This window comes from Balaenoptera physalus, assembly GCF_965194825.1.
Source record: "Balaenoptera physalus genome assembly, chromosome: 20".
Lineage (NCBI taxonomy): Eukaryota > Metazoa > Chordata > Mammalia > Artiodactyla > Balaenopteridae > Balaenoptera > Balaenoptera physalus.
Window position 1 is genome coordinate 46666417 of NC_138901.1, and position 16222 is coordinate 46682638.

General features: G+C 50.2%; 1 protein-coding gene across 6 annotated transcripts in view; it reads right to left on the reverse strand.

Annotated features, from left to right (window-relative positions):
* Positions 1-422: 422 nt before the first annotated feature.
* The window catches only part of RHBDL3 (rhomboid like 3), a 46847-nt gene continuing 31047 nt past the window's right edge, over positions 423-16222 (reverse strand). For 3 of the 6 annotated variants that reach the window (XM_082443734.1, XM_082443732.1, XM_082443730.1), the window contains 3 exons: positions 15219-15319; positions 7257-7317; positions 423-4301 (listed from right to left, as the gene is read on the reverse strand). In XM_082443734.1, coding sequence (XP_082299860.1) covers positions 4030-4301; positions 7257-7317; positions 15219-15319 — 434 coding nt within the window. In that variant the 3' untranslated portion in view covers positions 423-4029. Of the gene's footprint in view, positions 4302-7256; positions 7318-13414; positions 15320-16222 lie in introns of those variants that run through there. The other 3 variants (XM_082443733.1, XM_082443731.1, XM_082443729.1) reach the window with 1 other exon arrangement.

Consider the following 16222-nt stretch of genomic DNA (forward strand, 5'->3'; position numbering starts at 1 on the left):
GGCAGAGAAATCGTGCTTTCATCAACCACTCAAAAGAACTCAGTAATTCAAGAAACGTTAAGAACCACCAAGCTGGGCTTCCCTGGTGGCGCAGTGGTTAAGAGTCCACCTGTCAATGCAGGAGATGCGGGTTCGAGCCCTGGCCCGGGAGGATCCCATATGCCGCGGAGCAACAAAGCCCGTGCGCCACAACTACTGAGCCTGCGCTCTAGAGCCTGCGTGCCACAACTACTGAGCCCACGTGCCACAACTACTGAAGCCCTGGCGCCCAGAGCTCTGCAACAAGAGAAGCCATGACAATGAGAAGCACGCACATCACAACAAAGAGTAGCCCCCGCTCGCCACAACTGGAGAAAGTCCGCGCACAGCAACGGAGACCCAACGCAGCCATAAATAAATAAATAAATAAATAAATTTATATTAAAAAAAAAAAGAACCACCGAGCTGGAAACACCAGCACCGAGCACGGATGCCCCATCTGTAGCGCATACATCATAGACCCACCCCCACTGCTGTCCACACTCTCCCCCTCCCCCTCCCCCACCCTAACCCAAACTGAGATGAAATAGACTCCAATGCCAGCCCTTCAGGTCACTTCTTGAATAACCAGTGGCTTAAAGAAAAAAAAAATCTTTAATGGAATCTGTGCTCAAATAATATGTTACAACAAAAATATACAGAATATACACGATATAAAAATATTTAGAAACAAACATTGCAGCTTGTGTTTTTTGTTTCCACTTACTCAAGTCCTGGGCGGGGGAAGATCAGTGTCGGGCAGTTTTTTAAGGCAGAGGAGTTTCAGAGCTTTCCAGCCAGCACTGGGAGCAACATGAATGATGTCAGGAAAGGGTTTCCACTGCACCTGGGAATCGTCATTATTTGCAAACGAAATTGGACACTGGGGAAAGAAGATCCAGGCTTGGCGAGCAGCAACTCTCCTAATCCTCTGGGCAAGAATGATTCTCATGGAAATTGAGAATCCCATTAGCTGTCAAAAGCATCTCCTTAGGGAGCTTTTCCTAATTAAAAAATGAATGATGAATGGTGTCATTAAAACGAAATTTCTCCTCTGAAGGTTTGTTTTCCTTTCTCCAGTTTCCATGATTCCTCTTCCGTTTAGGGAGGGAGTGAGTCTAGGGCTGCTGTTTGGGGAACCTCAGCTTTCAGTCTCTGGAGCCTGTGGATGAAAGGCGACCGGCCTCCACAGCCTGAAGATTCACTCCACCCTCTGCTTCCCGGCACCCTGGCCAGGTGGCCACACTAGAGGAGGGAGGACGGAGGACGGGGACGTGCTGCTGGCAGGTGCTGGGAGCTCGCGAACAGAGGGACTTGCCGGGGAGAAACCCAGACTCCAAAAGTAAAGCCTTCTTACCAGACAGCTGTCTCCCGGCCCTGGGTTGGAGACCTGAGTGGTGTGAAGTGACTACCGTCATCACTGGGCAGTCTTGCTTGGAGCGATGGTTGGGAGAGGTGGTGGAGGTGGGCGTTAAGCACAGCAAAGAACTTCAGGGTTGTTTTTGGACAGGGAGCCGCTGGGGCTGGAGGCCTGAGGCGTGCAGGAGGCTCCCTTAGCGCGTCCCAGACCTTGCAGGGCAGACTTAACAGGATGGGAGACAGGACCTCCGCCTCAGGCAGTCCGTCTCGGTAACAGGCTTCCATCTGAAACTCTGAAGGTACTGGGTACTTCTCTGAGGGCTTTCTAGACTCTTCTGGTTCACAGTCTTCTTGCCCCTCTCCAGGCCGCACCAAACAAGAAGGCCCCTCTCTGCTCCCTCCACCCACATCCCAGAGCTCTCAGGTGCCAGGGCCTGGAGGGGACGCCCTGCCTTGCAGCAGGGCACCAGCAGCTTCCGTCCCTCCAGGAAAGGACAGCGCCACTTAGGGTTAGCAGTGGTGGCAGCCCAGGGCTGAGGCCCCCCCCCCATCCTCCCCCGAGTCTTCTTGGCCCCCATTCCAGCTCAGAGTCTCCTAAGAAGCAGACTCTTCCAGCTACACCTGCCTCTCAGGGGGCAGAGAGTGGCTGGCACAGGCTGGCACAGCTCAGCCACACCCAGGCTCATCCCCCACCCTGGGGCTGGCAGTCCTCCGCACAGCGTTGGCACAAGTGCAGCAGGACCTCAGGAGCCAGATGCGGGGACCAGAACAATCTATTGCTGGGCAAAGCCAGGGAAGGGCTTGGCATGGCTTGGGGGTGTCCCTGGCTAGGAGGACCCTGACCATTTACGTGCGATCACAGTGGCCCAAGACCCCCAAATGCCTGGCCTGGCTGACTCTGGACCTTGGTATATTTAAGGGCTCTGACAGGCACGTGGCTGCCTCATTCCTGCACGAACGCAGCCTCCTGGGCTGTCAGTGGCTGTGAGTTCCCAGAGCGGTATAAAGGGGATGGCGTAGTTTGTCAAAGGCCATCCTCCCCACACCCACCCCTCAGGGTGGGCACAAGCTTCTGTCAGGGGTCGTTGCCTCAGCCTTGTTTTGCCACTTGGGTAATGGGTGGGGGGATGGATTTGATCATCCCTCCCAGCTCTGAGCATCTGAGTCTACAGGCTGCCCTCACCTCTGACACTCACCCAAGCACCCTACAGCTCTTCTCCAGGAGCAGTTTTCCATCTGAATTGAGTTCCTTTTACTGTAGCCTCCTGTGCCCTCAACTCAAAAGGGCACTTGGCCTCAACATTCCTGCTCCAGCCTCTCCTGTGCCCCCAAAGCTCCTAAGGGAGATACAACAGAATCTTTTCAGATAGGGAGTCTATTCTAGATGGGAATCAGAGCAGAACTTGGCAAAGGCGAGGAAAACCTCAGCGTCCTGAGGGTCCCTGGAAAGGCCCGAGGTCTCCCTCCACCACGGCAAGTCTCCCACGGTCAGTGATTCTCAGAGAGGCTACTGGGAGCCTCTCTGAGAAAGGCAAGAAAGCCCAGTAGCCTCTCTGAGAAAGGCAAGAAAGAAGGGGGCAAGCTTTTTCCCATCTCTCAGCACCCTCCTTCCTCTCATGCAAACTCCCGCCCCATCCCCCTCTGCCCCTCGCAGCCTCCTCTGCAGCCTCCAACTGGCCTTACGTTGTCTTTCCCATCCCATGTGCATCCGCCCACCAAACCACACACACACACACACACACACACACACACACACACACACACACACACACACACTCACGCATGCACACACGTATCAGAACACTGGCTCTATAAACAAAGGACAGACACATTGCGGGGTCAGGGCAGTGGAAGGGGAGGAAAAGGCCCTGAACATAAGGGCATGGATGCTGGGGCACTGGTGTGAGATGTCAGCACCCAGGAGACGCCCAAAGTTGATACCCTTCTGCTGGGGGAACTTGGAACGAAGTTTACTCCCTCCCGCTTGGGTTCCTCTCACTGGGTACCTGCAGGGCAAAGGTGGGGCCTGGCGTTACAGAATTGCCCTCCTCTGCCCACCCCAGGCACTAGAGGCCACATCCCAGCACCCACTGACATGCATGGGAGGGCACCCTGGGCCCCCCCAGACCAAAGTCGACACGTCCTCCACCACCAGGCCCCCTTCCACTCCAGAGCTCCAGGCCCAACAGCTATGGAGGGAACACTTCCTGGCCCACAGTGACCTCGGGGCTGGACAAGGGCCTGCCTGGCTACTACAGACTCAGGCCGTCCTTACGCGCTTAGGTCTCTCAGGGTGGCGGTGAGTGAGAAGGCTGGTGCCCAGTCTATGACAAGGGAGGGGACCCCTGTACACGTGGGACACGCCCAGCCCGAGGGGACGGCCACTCTCACCTCACCCCAGGCCTTCACCCTGGCCCGAGGTTTTCAGAACAATCTAGAAAAACTACAGAAGCCACATCCAAATCCTCCAACAGGTGCCTTTCGGAAAAATGCCTCCACTCTGTTCAAATCGGAACACAAATATTACAGCGGCCCAGCGTCTCTTGTCCTCTCCTCCCTGGCCTCACTGAGCTGGTGATGAGAAAAAGAATACGGCTGCTCCTTGCCGACGCTGCTTCTCCCTCCCTTCCCCGACCGAGGTCCTCCAGGCCCTTAGGGGGGCGGCGGCAGCTTTAAGTCCAGCAGGCTGTAGGCAAAGATGTTCCAGAAGACAGCGAACAGCACAAAGACGGTGTACATGGCCCCAAAAATCCACCACAGCGACTGGTCCTGCAGCCTCTGCTCGTAGTTCCTCAGGATCACCACGCCCAGGGTGATGCCTACAGCCACGCCACCCAAGTGCGCCACGAAGCTCGGGTGAGGGCACGGGGGATAGGCTGATGGGTGGAATCGCAGCCACACGGCCCGCCCAAACTCCATACTCACTGCAAGGGGAGGAAGCACAGAGAAGTCACAGGAGGGCCACGGGGTGGGGGCTGAGCGGGAGGCCTCGCAGTCCGTCCATTCATCCAGCCAGCCAGCCAGCCACTCAGGCAGCCACCCACGAATTCATTCACTACCCATCAGGCCAAGCACTGTTTGCTCTGTGCCCTGGAAATATAATCGTGAAGACAACACACAAACCTCTGTCCTCCTAGAGCTTACAGGGTCTGGAGATGGACCAGCATATAGTTACATACATAAGATAGTTTCAGTAAAAGAAATTCTATGGGGAAAACAATAGGTGACTTAAAATCAAGGCCACATTTAAGGAGGGGGGATTCTTTAGTTTGGGGAATCAGGCCAGAGCTTCCTAAAGGACTGACATCTGAATAGCAAGAGAAGACCCTAAGAAGAGCGTTCCAGGCAGAGGCGACAGCTCTGTGTGGAAGCCCGAAGGCCCTTGCACCCCTGCAGGCGTGAGTCCTGGAGGTGCAGTTTCCCCATCTGTATAAAGTCTCAGCCTCTCGGTACCAGGCTGCACTGCCGGGACATTAATAACAACCTCAGTACGTGCTAGCCCTTTACATTTTATAAAGTGTCTTCATGTACTAGTTCAAAACCCTTAAAGAACCCTCAGAACCAGTGCTTTTGTGGTTGGAAGGAAGGGATGGAAATAAACAATTCCAACAAAGTGCTGGAATTTAATCTTAACGGATTCTAAAACGCCCCCATCCCGCTCTCCAATCCATCGTTCTTGCACGAACTTCTTGGGTTGGCCAGTCCAATGGGGATGTATATACTCTCTTGAAAGGATAAGTGCTGGGAAATTGTGCCATTTCATTACCTACCACCCAAAAAACACCAAGTGTGGGGATTCTTATCCCCATTTGACAGACTAAAGCCTTTGAGGGGAATTTTCTACTTATTTGTTACCAGTTAGTTAACCAGGGCACCTCTCTCCTCTCTAACGTCCCAGAGATGCCAGCACCTACAGGGATGATCATTCCCCAGGGGAATTGCCCGGCCTCCTGGCCTGGACCCTGCAACTCCAGGGGTGGCCAATAGATGGCGGAAAAGGAGCGGCGAGGGACGCCCACCGTGCCCTCCCACACGCCTCCCCAGGCCCTGGGGCATCTTCCTGCCTTTGCTTCACAGGCCCTTCGGTCCGCAAACGAGGTTCGAATGGCATTGGTTCCAGCTCCAAAACCATATTTTAGTTTTTATGGTGCTTGGAGTTGGATTCTTCTCAACAGCAAGACTTATCATTCTGTTCCTTTCCTTGCAAACAGACAAACTCAGTCTGAGCAAACTGGAGGCTATGCTCCCCAACTGCTCCCAGCCCACTGCCCCCCATGGCCCACCATGGCCCCGGCTCAAAGATTCTGTGAGTTTTAGGGCTGGAAGTTCCTCTCTGGGATTAGAGATCCTCCAACCCCATCCAGGAAACGGAGACCAGAGGGCCCTGAACGCCAGGGGTACAAGGGATGTAAAAGTGGATTGAAGTGGAGCCCACCCAGGCCCCTGCTCCTTTGTTCTGGCTCAGTCTTCCTCTTCCCCACACAGCAGGTAGCTGACCCAGGCACAGACAGTCCAGGAGCTCCAGCCCAGCCTGGCTAAAGTGTGGGGCATTAGAGATGACACAGGCTGGCTCTGAATACTGGCTCTACCACCTCTAGGGCGGGTGACCCCAGGCAAGGAACTTCACGCTCTGAGCCTGTAAATTAAGCCTGACAATAATCCACTCTTCATAGCCATGTTCTGGGGACTGAATGAGAGTCTGTGCGTCCCTCTTCTCTCCTCTGTTCAGACTCATCTTTTCCCATCTCAGAATGAGCCTCTTGGCCTCTGGTCTCATCCCCCTCACTCAACATCCTCTTCATCCTGCAGCCTGATGAGTGACTGCAAATTCAAAACTGTCAGTATCTCTCTTGTTTAAAGGCCTCCAGTGGCCTCCCAGTACATTCAGAATGAAGCCCAATTTTTCTCTTTGCATTTAAATCCCTCCATGATCCGACTCCAATGACCTCTTACACAATCACACACGGTCCTGAACCTCCTGGGGCAGTTTTGTTAACTGACTTGTCAGCCATGACCCTTCACCCACCCATGTCTTTGTTCCTGCTGCACCTGAAGTGTCCTCTTGCATCCTGTCTATCTGGCAAACACCTGCCTGTCTTTCACACTCAAAAAGCAGGTAGACTCTGCAGGTAGACTGACTTCTCCCAACTAAGGTCCCCACGGCACCTGTTCACGGGGGTTCATGGATTAGCTACAGTTTGTGAACCTGCTGAACTGCAAGTTTTAGAGTGTGTGTACGTGTGTGTGTGCACGCATGCGTGTGCATACAGGCACTTTTCTGGAAAGGAATCCTGAGCTTCCAACAGGAGATCTCAAAGGATCAACTCCATGACCCAAAAGGTTAAGAAGTTATTTTTCTCACAAGGAAAAAATATTTCTTTCAATTTCTTTAATTCTTTATCTGTATGAGATGACAGATGTTCGCTAAACTGACTGTGCTAATCATTTCATGATGGATGTAAGTCAAATCATCATGCTGTACACCTGAAACTTACACAGGGCTGTATGTCAATTATATCTCAATAAAGCTGGAAGGAAAAACATTTTTTTAAATAAAAATACTAAAACCAGAAATTTTTTTGAAATAAAAGCCAAAAAAGGTTATTCTTCTTGATCTGACCATTGAGCTGGACACTTATCCTGCATGCCCTTTTCTGTTTGCAGATTATACATCAGTGAAAAGCTGAAGAAAGGTTAGGGAGCAGCATCGTAGGCCAGACCCTCTCGTGACATCCCCACTTTGTTGCACATTGTGGACACGTCTCCCTTTTCTTTTTGACCACAAGTCCCAGAAGGGCAGGGACTGTGCCATCTCTACATCCCCCCGCCCAGGCCCAGGACAGGGCTCCCCTCCCCCAGCCTGCCCCATCAGAACTTACTACAGATCAAGGCCACAGCCATCCGAAGCAGCTTGAATTGACACTTCATGCCTGACCAGTTCTAGGGAAAAAGGAGAGAGAGTTCCATTAGTTCCAGATCAGACCACTCCTCTGCAGAGGTAACCCGCTTAGGAAAACCTGACATTTAAAAAAATCATCTCCATTAAATCCTGAATGAGCCGGTCGTGGCTTTGTCCCAGATCACACCAGCATGGCTTTGAGATTTCAGGCAACGGTAAGTTTATTAGTGTCATAAAAGCTCTCAAGCTGCACGAACAGAGGAAGAGAATCTAGATCCTGGGAGATGACAGTCCTTGTTTCCCTCACACAGATGTCTGACGGTTGCCTCAACTGCTGGGTCCCATGGTTCCAAAGGGATGCAGGACAGCAAAGCAAGCCAAGTTAAAGCAGAGCCATCAGGATGATAAAAGAACTCAAAATCCTCCATCTGAGGAATGAATGAGGAGACAACTCAGGGGTCAAGTTCATTGCCATCAAGTATCAAGTGAGTCAACGCAAGGAAAGGGCATATTCAGTGTAACCTGTAAGCAGAAGACTCAACGGATGAAAACTTCAGAGATTTTTTTTAAGCTCAGGATAAGCTTTCATTTCTAATAAGCTGAGCTGTTCAAAGATGGAGTGATCCATGGGATGGTGAGTTTCCCATCATTGAGGGGTTCAAATGGGGGCTTCGCATCACTCAGAGGGGATGCTCAAGAGAATCGGGCATTGGAAACGGGGTGGGCCAGATGGCCTTCAGACAAATCCCTCTTTCCCCTGAGAATCTCTGAACACTCTGAACCTCCAAAGCAGATAATCAGAGCACAATTACTCACCCTACAAAAGGACTGTTCAATTTACAAAAGACTGCGCCACAGGGCTCCTTTGAGGGGCACTCCTGCAGCGCTTTCAAAGCTCGATTCCATTTACCCAGAAGCAGAAACGAGCCTGGAATCTCCCTGGAACACCTCAGTCCTAGGGAAGGAGGCCAGTGGGGACAGCCGGGGCTTCTGTTCCCTCCCACCCACCTCCCCTGCTTCTGCTGCCTGGCCCAGGCCCAGCTCAGGGGCACGTCTTGAACTCCTTTGACATTGGGGGACCCATGCGTGAAACTTGACAGAGGCCCTGAACGCTGGCATGTACAATAATGTCTACGGAAGCTTCAGTGGACCAAGCAGGATGCCGGGAAGCTGCCAAAAAGACAGAGAAATCCTGCCACATTCGGCTTCTTGCCCTTTGCCTCCCTATTATTCCCTATTATTCCTCAATGACCTGAACCTCACAAAAGGCGAGGTGATTGACACACGGCCCCACTTTAGGTGGGGGAGTCTAATCTCTGCTTGCTGACGTGTTCTGTGCTAAGGAGCAGAGGGCAGGACAACGCTGTCACCTGCTGGCATCTGCCCACAGAGGACCCTCGCTGGGAGACAGGCAACAAAACGGGAGTTGGTGCCCTCCACCGGATCTGGCCACCTAATCCAAGCTACTTAATTTGGCCAAAGGTCGGTGGCCCCTCAGCTCCTCTCCAAGATTAAGCCCAAGGATGGGAGGGTCCTTGGGAGTCACCTGATGGGCCATCTCCACCCAAAGGGACACCCCTGCCAAGAAGCTGACAAAATGGCCCTCCAGCCCCTGTGACCGGGAACTCACCACCTCCTGAAGCAGCCCCGTGAAGGGGCTCCAATCACTGAAAAGTTCTTCCTGCTATTGTCCGGCCAGGCTTTGTCTCCCTGTGAGGTCCACCCATGGGTCGTCATTCTCCCTTAAATGTGACACCCATGTTCACAGCAGTGTTATTCACAACAGCCAAAAAAGTGGAAGCCAGCCAAGCGTCCATGGATGGATGAATAGAGAAACAGAAGGTGGTATATCCACACAATGGAATAGTACTCAGCCTTCAAAAGGAAGGAAATTAAGACACATGCTACAACTTGAATGAACCTTGAAGACACTACGCTAAGTGAAATAAGCCACTCACAAAAAGACAAATAGTGTTTGATTCCACTTATACGAGGTACAGACTACAGAGGTCATCAAATTCATGGAGACAGAAAGTAGAATAGGGGTTTCCAGGAGCTGGGGGAGGGAGGAATGGAAGTTGTTAAATGGGTATAGAGTTTTTGTTTTGCAAAATAGAAAGAGTTCTGTGGACAGATGGCGATTCATATGGATAGGGAACACTTCTAAGTTCCCTTTTCCTCATAACAACCCTCTGAATATTTTACCTGAAGTCTCTTTCACTGTGTTCTGAGTGATAGTATCGGGCAGAGTAAGTCTAGAATGTATTGGCCGCTCTCTCCTTCAGCTGAGGTCCAGGCCCCTCTGGGTCCTATCTGGGATCTGTCTAAAAAAGCACTGTCTGAAAAAAAAAAAAAAAAAAAAAAAAAAGCACTGTCTGCATTTTTGGTCTGGCAAGACCACTGGTGGGGTGGCTCAGAATTCCTTTTTTCTTGTGTTCTCATTTGTAAATCTGAGATAACAACAGTACCTAACTCATTACCCACCTCATGGTTTGTTGCGAAGGTGAAATGAATTAATATGCGTAAAGAAGAACACTGTCTGGCATGTGGTAAGAGTCATCTAAGTGCCTGATAGTATCTGGACCTGGGGCAAAGATGGTGAGTTCCCCCTGCAGAGCTGCTTTAAAACTTCAGAATCTCTGCTAAGTTAGACAGAGAAAGACAAATACTGTATGATATCACTTACATGTGGAATCTAAAAAATTCAACAAACTAGTGAATATAACACAGAGAACAAATGAGTGGTTACCGGTGAGGGGGGAGGGGAAATATAGGGATGGGGGAGTGGAAGGTACAAACTAATTAGGGGGTAAGACAGGCTCAAGGATGTATTGTATAATATAGCCGATATTTTGTTATAACTGTAAATGGAAAGTAACCTTTAAAAATTGTATAAAAATAAACAAAATTTTTTAAAAAGAAGTTTCAGACTCTCAATGACCTTGGAGGAGGCCGGGGAGCTCCTGTTTTGCAACGTGGCTCCCAGGGCCAACTTCATCTACCATACCTGCCCAGCCCTGGAAGGCACTGGCGTTTCCCAAGCTGATCCAGTCACCCCCCTCTGATCTGCACTTGAGGGTCCAGGAGGGCAAGTGCAAGGTCACAGTGAGTTAATGTTGAGCTTGACAGGGTTCCCAGTCCAGGGCTCTGTCCGCCCACACTTCCAAGGCAGGGTCACATTCTGTCTGTCCATGCTGGCTGCCCCCAGAGCTGAGCCATCATCAGTAAATGAACAGCCTCCCAGCAGCTGAGGGGTTAAACTAGAAAGTCACTCCTTTCCACCAGCTGCCTCAGCTCCCCCCACTCCTCCCCATTATTCCCTCCAATAAAATAAGCACAGTGAAACAACAGGAGAGAAGGAAAAAAATCTCACACAGAGCCAGTGCTGCTGCTGCTATAAATGTTGAAAAGCCTGCAGGCCCCTGGGGAATATAAACTTTTTTCAGGTCCTTTAATTTCATTCTCTACCAGAGCCTCACAGGGTGAGATGGTAACTCACCAACGTCAAACAAGGCAGTAACACGTCCCCTCGGCACCTTGCTCACCCAACCAGTCAAGAGCTCAGAGGCTGAAACCCAGGCGAGAGGTTCTGTTCCAAGACAGCTTTACATAACCCCAGTGGAAACAATTTCTTGTCAAATCACTTCAAGAAAACCCAACACAGGAAACAAGGAAAGCGTGACACAGATAAAAAAGAAAGCATGACACAGATAAAATTACATTTAATTAAGTAAAAATTCTACAGAAGGATTTTTACTTAATAAAATGAACCTTATAACAGAAATCTTCTGTGACTTTTCGACAACAATCTTTCCTTGTGCTTTGACAGTATGGTTCCATTTGCGAAAATTTAGATCTCAAATGTTTTAGAAAAACATCTATCATATGGGGCAAAGTTAAAGAAAATATCTTGTATATTTAAAAATGAGGGCTACCCTGGTGGCACAGTGGTTAAGAATCCGCCTGCCAATGCAGGGGACACGGGTTCGATCCCTGGTCCCGGAAGATCCCACACGCCGTGGAGCAACTAAGCCCGTGCGCCACAACTACGGAGCCTGCACTTTAGAGTCCGCGAGCCACAACTGCTGAGCCCGTGTGCCGCAGCTACTGAAGCCCGCGAGCCTAGAGCCCGTGCTCTGCAACAAGAGAAGCCACCTCAATGAGAAGCCTGTGCACCGCAACGAAGAGTAGCCCCCGCTCGCCGCAACTAGAGAAAGCCCACGCACAGCAACAAAGACCCAATGCAGCCAAAAATAAATAATAAAATAAAATAAATAAATTTTTTAAAATTAAAAATAAATAAATAAAAATGAAACTCTGCCCTATGGGCCCCAGCAAAAGGAATTAATAAATTATTCAATTATGTGTGTCTTTATACTGCTAGAATTTAAAATAAGAAGTCTTGATTACAGGTCTTTAATGCCATCCAGATCATTTGCTGAAATATTTTCTAGATTTATTCCCTTGATGTAAACAAGCGTTTTGAAACTCAGAGTGTTTTTTATGAAAAATAAGACATACTTTCATTTAAGGCAGAATCTCTCACTTAAATAGAGTCCTGAGAACAGAAGTGTTCAACATTTTTCTGTTATGTATCTGAAGCATAAAGGACACATTTTTAGATTATTCTCTGTCCAGACATCAGGTGGAATTTATAAAGATAAAGAATTATATGTATAAAAATATATAGAAATACACACATATACATAAAGGGTCTCCCAGCTGTCTGGTGATGTGTCACACGAAAAACATTTTCACATCCATTTTTTTCATGTCTTTCTCACAACTACCTTGTGAAGAAGGGATTACAGATGAGAGATGAGTCCCTGAGAAGTTAAGGAACTCACAGCTATTGAAATGGTGATAGCAGTCCTCAAACCCAGACTTCCTGGATGTCAAGTGCATGTTCTTTCTCCTTTTTGTTCTGATAAGGTGCTTTACTGGGACACACAGACAAGTCTTCATTTTGGAATTGAAAATCAATAGTCTAAACATATACACACTACTATATATAAAATAGATAACAAGGACCTACTGTATAGCACAGGGAACTCTACTCAATATTTTGTAATAACCTATATGGGAAAAGAATCTGAAAAAGAATAGATATATGTATATATATAACTAAGTCACTTTGCTGTACTCTTTTTTTTTTTTTTTTGGCCGAGTGGAATGTGGGATCTTAGTTTCCCGACCAGGGATCGAACCCCTGGCCCCTGCAGTGGAAGTGCAGAGTCTTAACCACTGGACAGCCAGGGAAGTCCCTGCTGTACTCCTGAAACTAACAAAACACTGTAAATCAACTATACTCCAATATAAAATAAAAATTAAAATAAAAAAGAACTCTCCCCATACATTTGCTAACATTCTGGAAAAAAAAAAAATCGATAGTCTATTAAGTTGAACCACATGAAATTGCCAACGCTTAAATGCTTCTGACCCATAGAAATGGCAATTTCATATGGTGTGTCCTCTGAATTGCTGGGCACTGAGCTAGCTTGGGTAAAGGCAGCCTCTTGATGAAAGGAAACTGACCTCCTAAGGAGGAAATGAGTGTTTTTCACTGTCCAATAAGCACCACACAACTTTCTAAGGGAAAGGCTACCTTATGTCACACTCCAGGGGCCCCCAAAGCTCCCCGTTGGTCAGGGAAAGCCACGTCCTTCTGGAAGACCGCTGGGCTCTCGGGTGGGACAGCTTATCTGCAGAGCCACAGGCTACTTGCAGAAAGAAACATAAGCAGGAAGAAAACTGCTCTCACACCCCCCTCCTCAAACCCATGCCCCAGCCCTCGGTCCTGGGTCCTCCAGGTGGTCTGCCCTCACCACAGGAACTCCTGGGCCATCGGGGCTGCTTCCCAGGCGGTGGGAAGGGGTGGAAAAGGTCATCGGTATGAGTCCTGTTTGCCTCTTCTTTCTTACTTGGGCTGGCTCATCCCCTTCATACACAGATGCACCTTGGGGGGAAGGGGAAGGGGAGGGTGGCCTTTCCTCCCCCTGCAGAAAGGAATTGGGGCAGGGGGAGGGGGGAGTGGCAGAAGCAGAATTCAGAGGAAAAGCTGTGTCTGGGGAAAGCTGTGGCACTGATACGGAATGACCCATTTAAAGGGCCACGTGAGGCGGCCCTGGGCTCCCAGGTGTTTAGCAGACCAAGCCAAGCACCCCGTGTGTAAACACACTGTCACACAGCCACCCGCCCCTGCTGTAGCTCTCTTTCTCTCTCAGTGTACAAAGGGGACTTTGGTGCAAAGAAAGGGGATGGTGCTGAGGAGCAGGCCAGGTGAGAGTGGCAACAACAATGAAGAAATGGGGGTGGGACTTCCCTGGAGGTCCAGTGGTTAAGACTCGTGTTTCCAAGAACTCCATAAACTGCTGTCACTGAGCATTCACACATCTGCCACGTGGGTGAAGACAGTGATGGAGGAGAGAGGTGAGAGCAAGAAGACCCCAAAGAGAAGCTACGTCTTTCCTGACAGTCCCTCCTGCCCTCCTTCCCTCCCTCCGGCCCTTCCCTCCCTCCTTCCCCCCAGTTTAGTGGGCACCCTCTGCCATGTGTCCAGCCCTATTCCAGGCACTGGGGAAAAGATGAGTAAGATCTGGGCTCTGCCTGGAGGCTCCTGGGCTAGTGGGGGCATCAGACAGGGTGAGCCAAGCACTGCCAGTGACTCCTCTTTCAGCCTCCAAACTTCAGACTGCTTCTAAAACAAGGAAGCCGTCTTGGCCTCCTCTGAGACTATCAGATGGCTTCCAATTGCTTGCCTTGAAGATCCTGTCTCTATTCTGAGTCTACCCCCGCCTCTTCTGTGGGGAGTAAGGAATTAAGTTCACACTTATACTGAGTGGTTATTTTCACTTTATGTCATTGATCCCATCTCATCCCATTTCACAGATGTAGACACTGAGGCACAAAGCAGTAAAGTCATTTGCCCAAGGTCACTCTTTAGGAAGTAGGTAGCTGGGATTCAGATGTAGGTGGAATAACAGCTCCTGCTCTTAGCTAGTTACACTAGATTGCCTTTCAGGAAAAGGCAAGGAAGAGCATGAGAAACGGAATGACAGCGTCCAGTCGCTTTGAGGGGCTGGTGGAGGAGAGTGACACTAGAATGATTGCCAGGAGATGTGGGTTCAAGTCCCCATTTTGCCACAAATTTGATTGTGGCTTTGGACAAATCACTTAACCTCTCAGAGCCTTCTTTCCTGTTTGGGACTTTTGATGAGATCATCTCTAAGATCCCTTTACTTTTTTTTTTTTTTTAATTTTTGGCTGCGTTGGGTCTTTGTTGCTGCACGCGGACTTTAATAATAAAGTGAGTGGGGGCTACTCTTCGTTGCGGTGCGCGGGCTTCTCATTGCTGTGGCTTCTCTTGTTGTGGAGCATGGGCTCTTGGCGCGCGGGCTTCAGTAGTTGTGGCATGCAGGCTCAGTAGTTGTGGCTCACGGGCTCTAGAGCGCAGCCTCAGTAGTTGTGGCGCACGGGCTTAGCTGCTCTGAGGCATGTGGGATCTTCCCGGACCCGGGCTCAAACCCATGTCCCCTGCATTGGCAGGCGGATTCTTAACCACTGCGCCACCAGGGAAGTCCCTAAGATCCCCTTACTTTTAACAACCGATGACAAACAACAAGTTACAATTACGACGCATGCTAGTAGTCAAGGATTTAAACTTTTTAAAGTCACTGAGTAGCAAAGAGTTGGAATAGGAAGATGGGCAAAGCCATGGCTGGAGAAAATATGAATCATATATGTAAGGGCCCCACTGGAAGTGTCCCGGCAGAAGGTGAGGCGTGTCCTTGAACTCAGCTACTGGCCAAGGCCACCTGGTGCTTGCCAAGCCCGGGCTGGAGCGTGGAGGAGGATCTAAAACCCAGCTCCAGCAGATGAACGCCAGGCCCAGTGACAGCAGAGAGGAGGCCAAGAGGGGGCTGCTGGGACAGGGGGTACTCACCATCACGATGTTGGCCAGATGGGCAGAGACAAGCGCATACACCCCTCCAGAGGAGCCCACCACTGGTGCGGTCATGTCAGCCACAGACACCGCCAAGGACCCTGGTACAGAGAGAGACGGAGAACTCAAGGATGCTGGAGTCGGCTCCCCAGCCCAGTCCCAGGCCCTCGGATGCTGCAGCCTCGGGGCTGAGACCCCAGAGCGAGAGGCTCGCTCTCTTCCTCCCTTGATCCCATGTCATCCCGGAGCTTCCTAGAAGATTCATTTATGGCTGAAAGAACCATTTGGTTCAAACTTCTCCTTTTACAGCTGGGAAGCAAAGTCTCAAGGAGAGAAGTGACTTGCCCAAAGTAGAACTCTGCCACCCAGATCGTCTGCCTGGCAATCCAGCCTCCCCTTGTGGTATCTCAGGGTTCTGAGCAACGACAAAAATAGTAGCAGTAGTTCTTGCAGAAATAGCCACCCCTTACGGGGCACTGTGTGTCAGACACCGGCCAAGCATTTTACAGACATCCTTCCCTTTGACCCTCAAGCCCACCCTTTGAGGCAGGCACTAGCAGCCTCACTGCAGAGATGAGGAGGCTGAGCCCAGAGTCACCCGGTAGGAAGGGCTGGAGCCAGGATACGAGTCCAGGTCTGCCCGACACAAAGCCCCGTGCACTCTCGGCCTCTCTAGCAGCCACTCCCCAAACTGGGTCAGAGGTCAACCTCCACCCTCTACCCTCCCTGTTTCTCCTCAAGGGCATCCAAAAACCTGCCTAGCATCACCTCCAACCGAGTGAAATTACAACAGGCCAACAGGATCTCCAGAGCGGGGCTTCTTTGGAGGAAAAACGTCCTTGAGAAGTCCCGGGGAAGAGAGAAAGATGATGTCATACCCTCTGGGGGAAAGGAATGGTAGAGACTCTTGGTCTGGGGGATGACAAACTTTCATCCTGGGAGGGAAGCTGGGCAGAGAAGAAGATGGGAAATGTATTGTTCTGGTCTCATTTAAGTGTGATCAA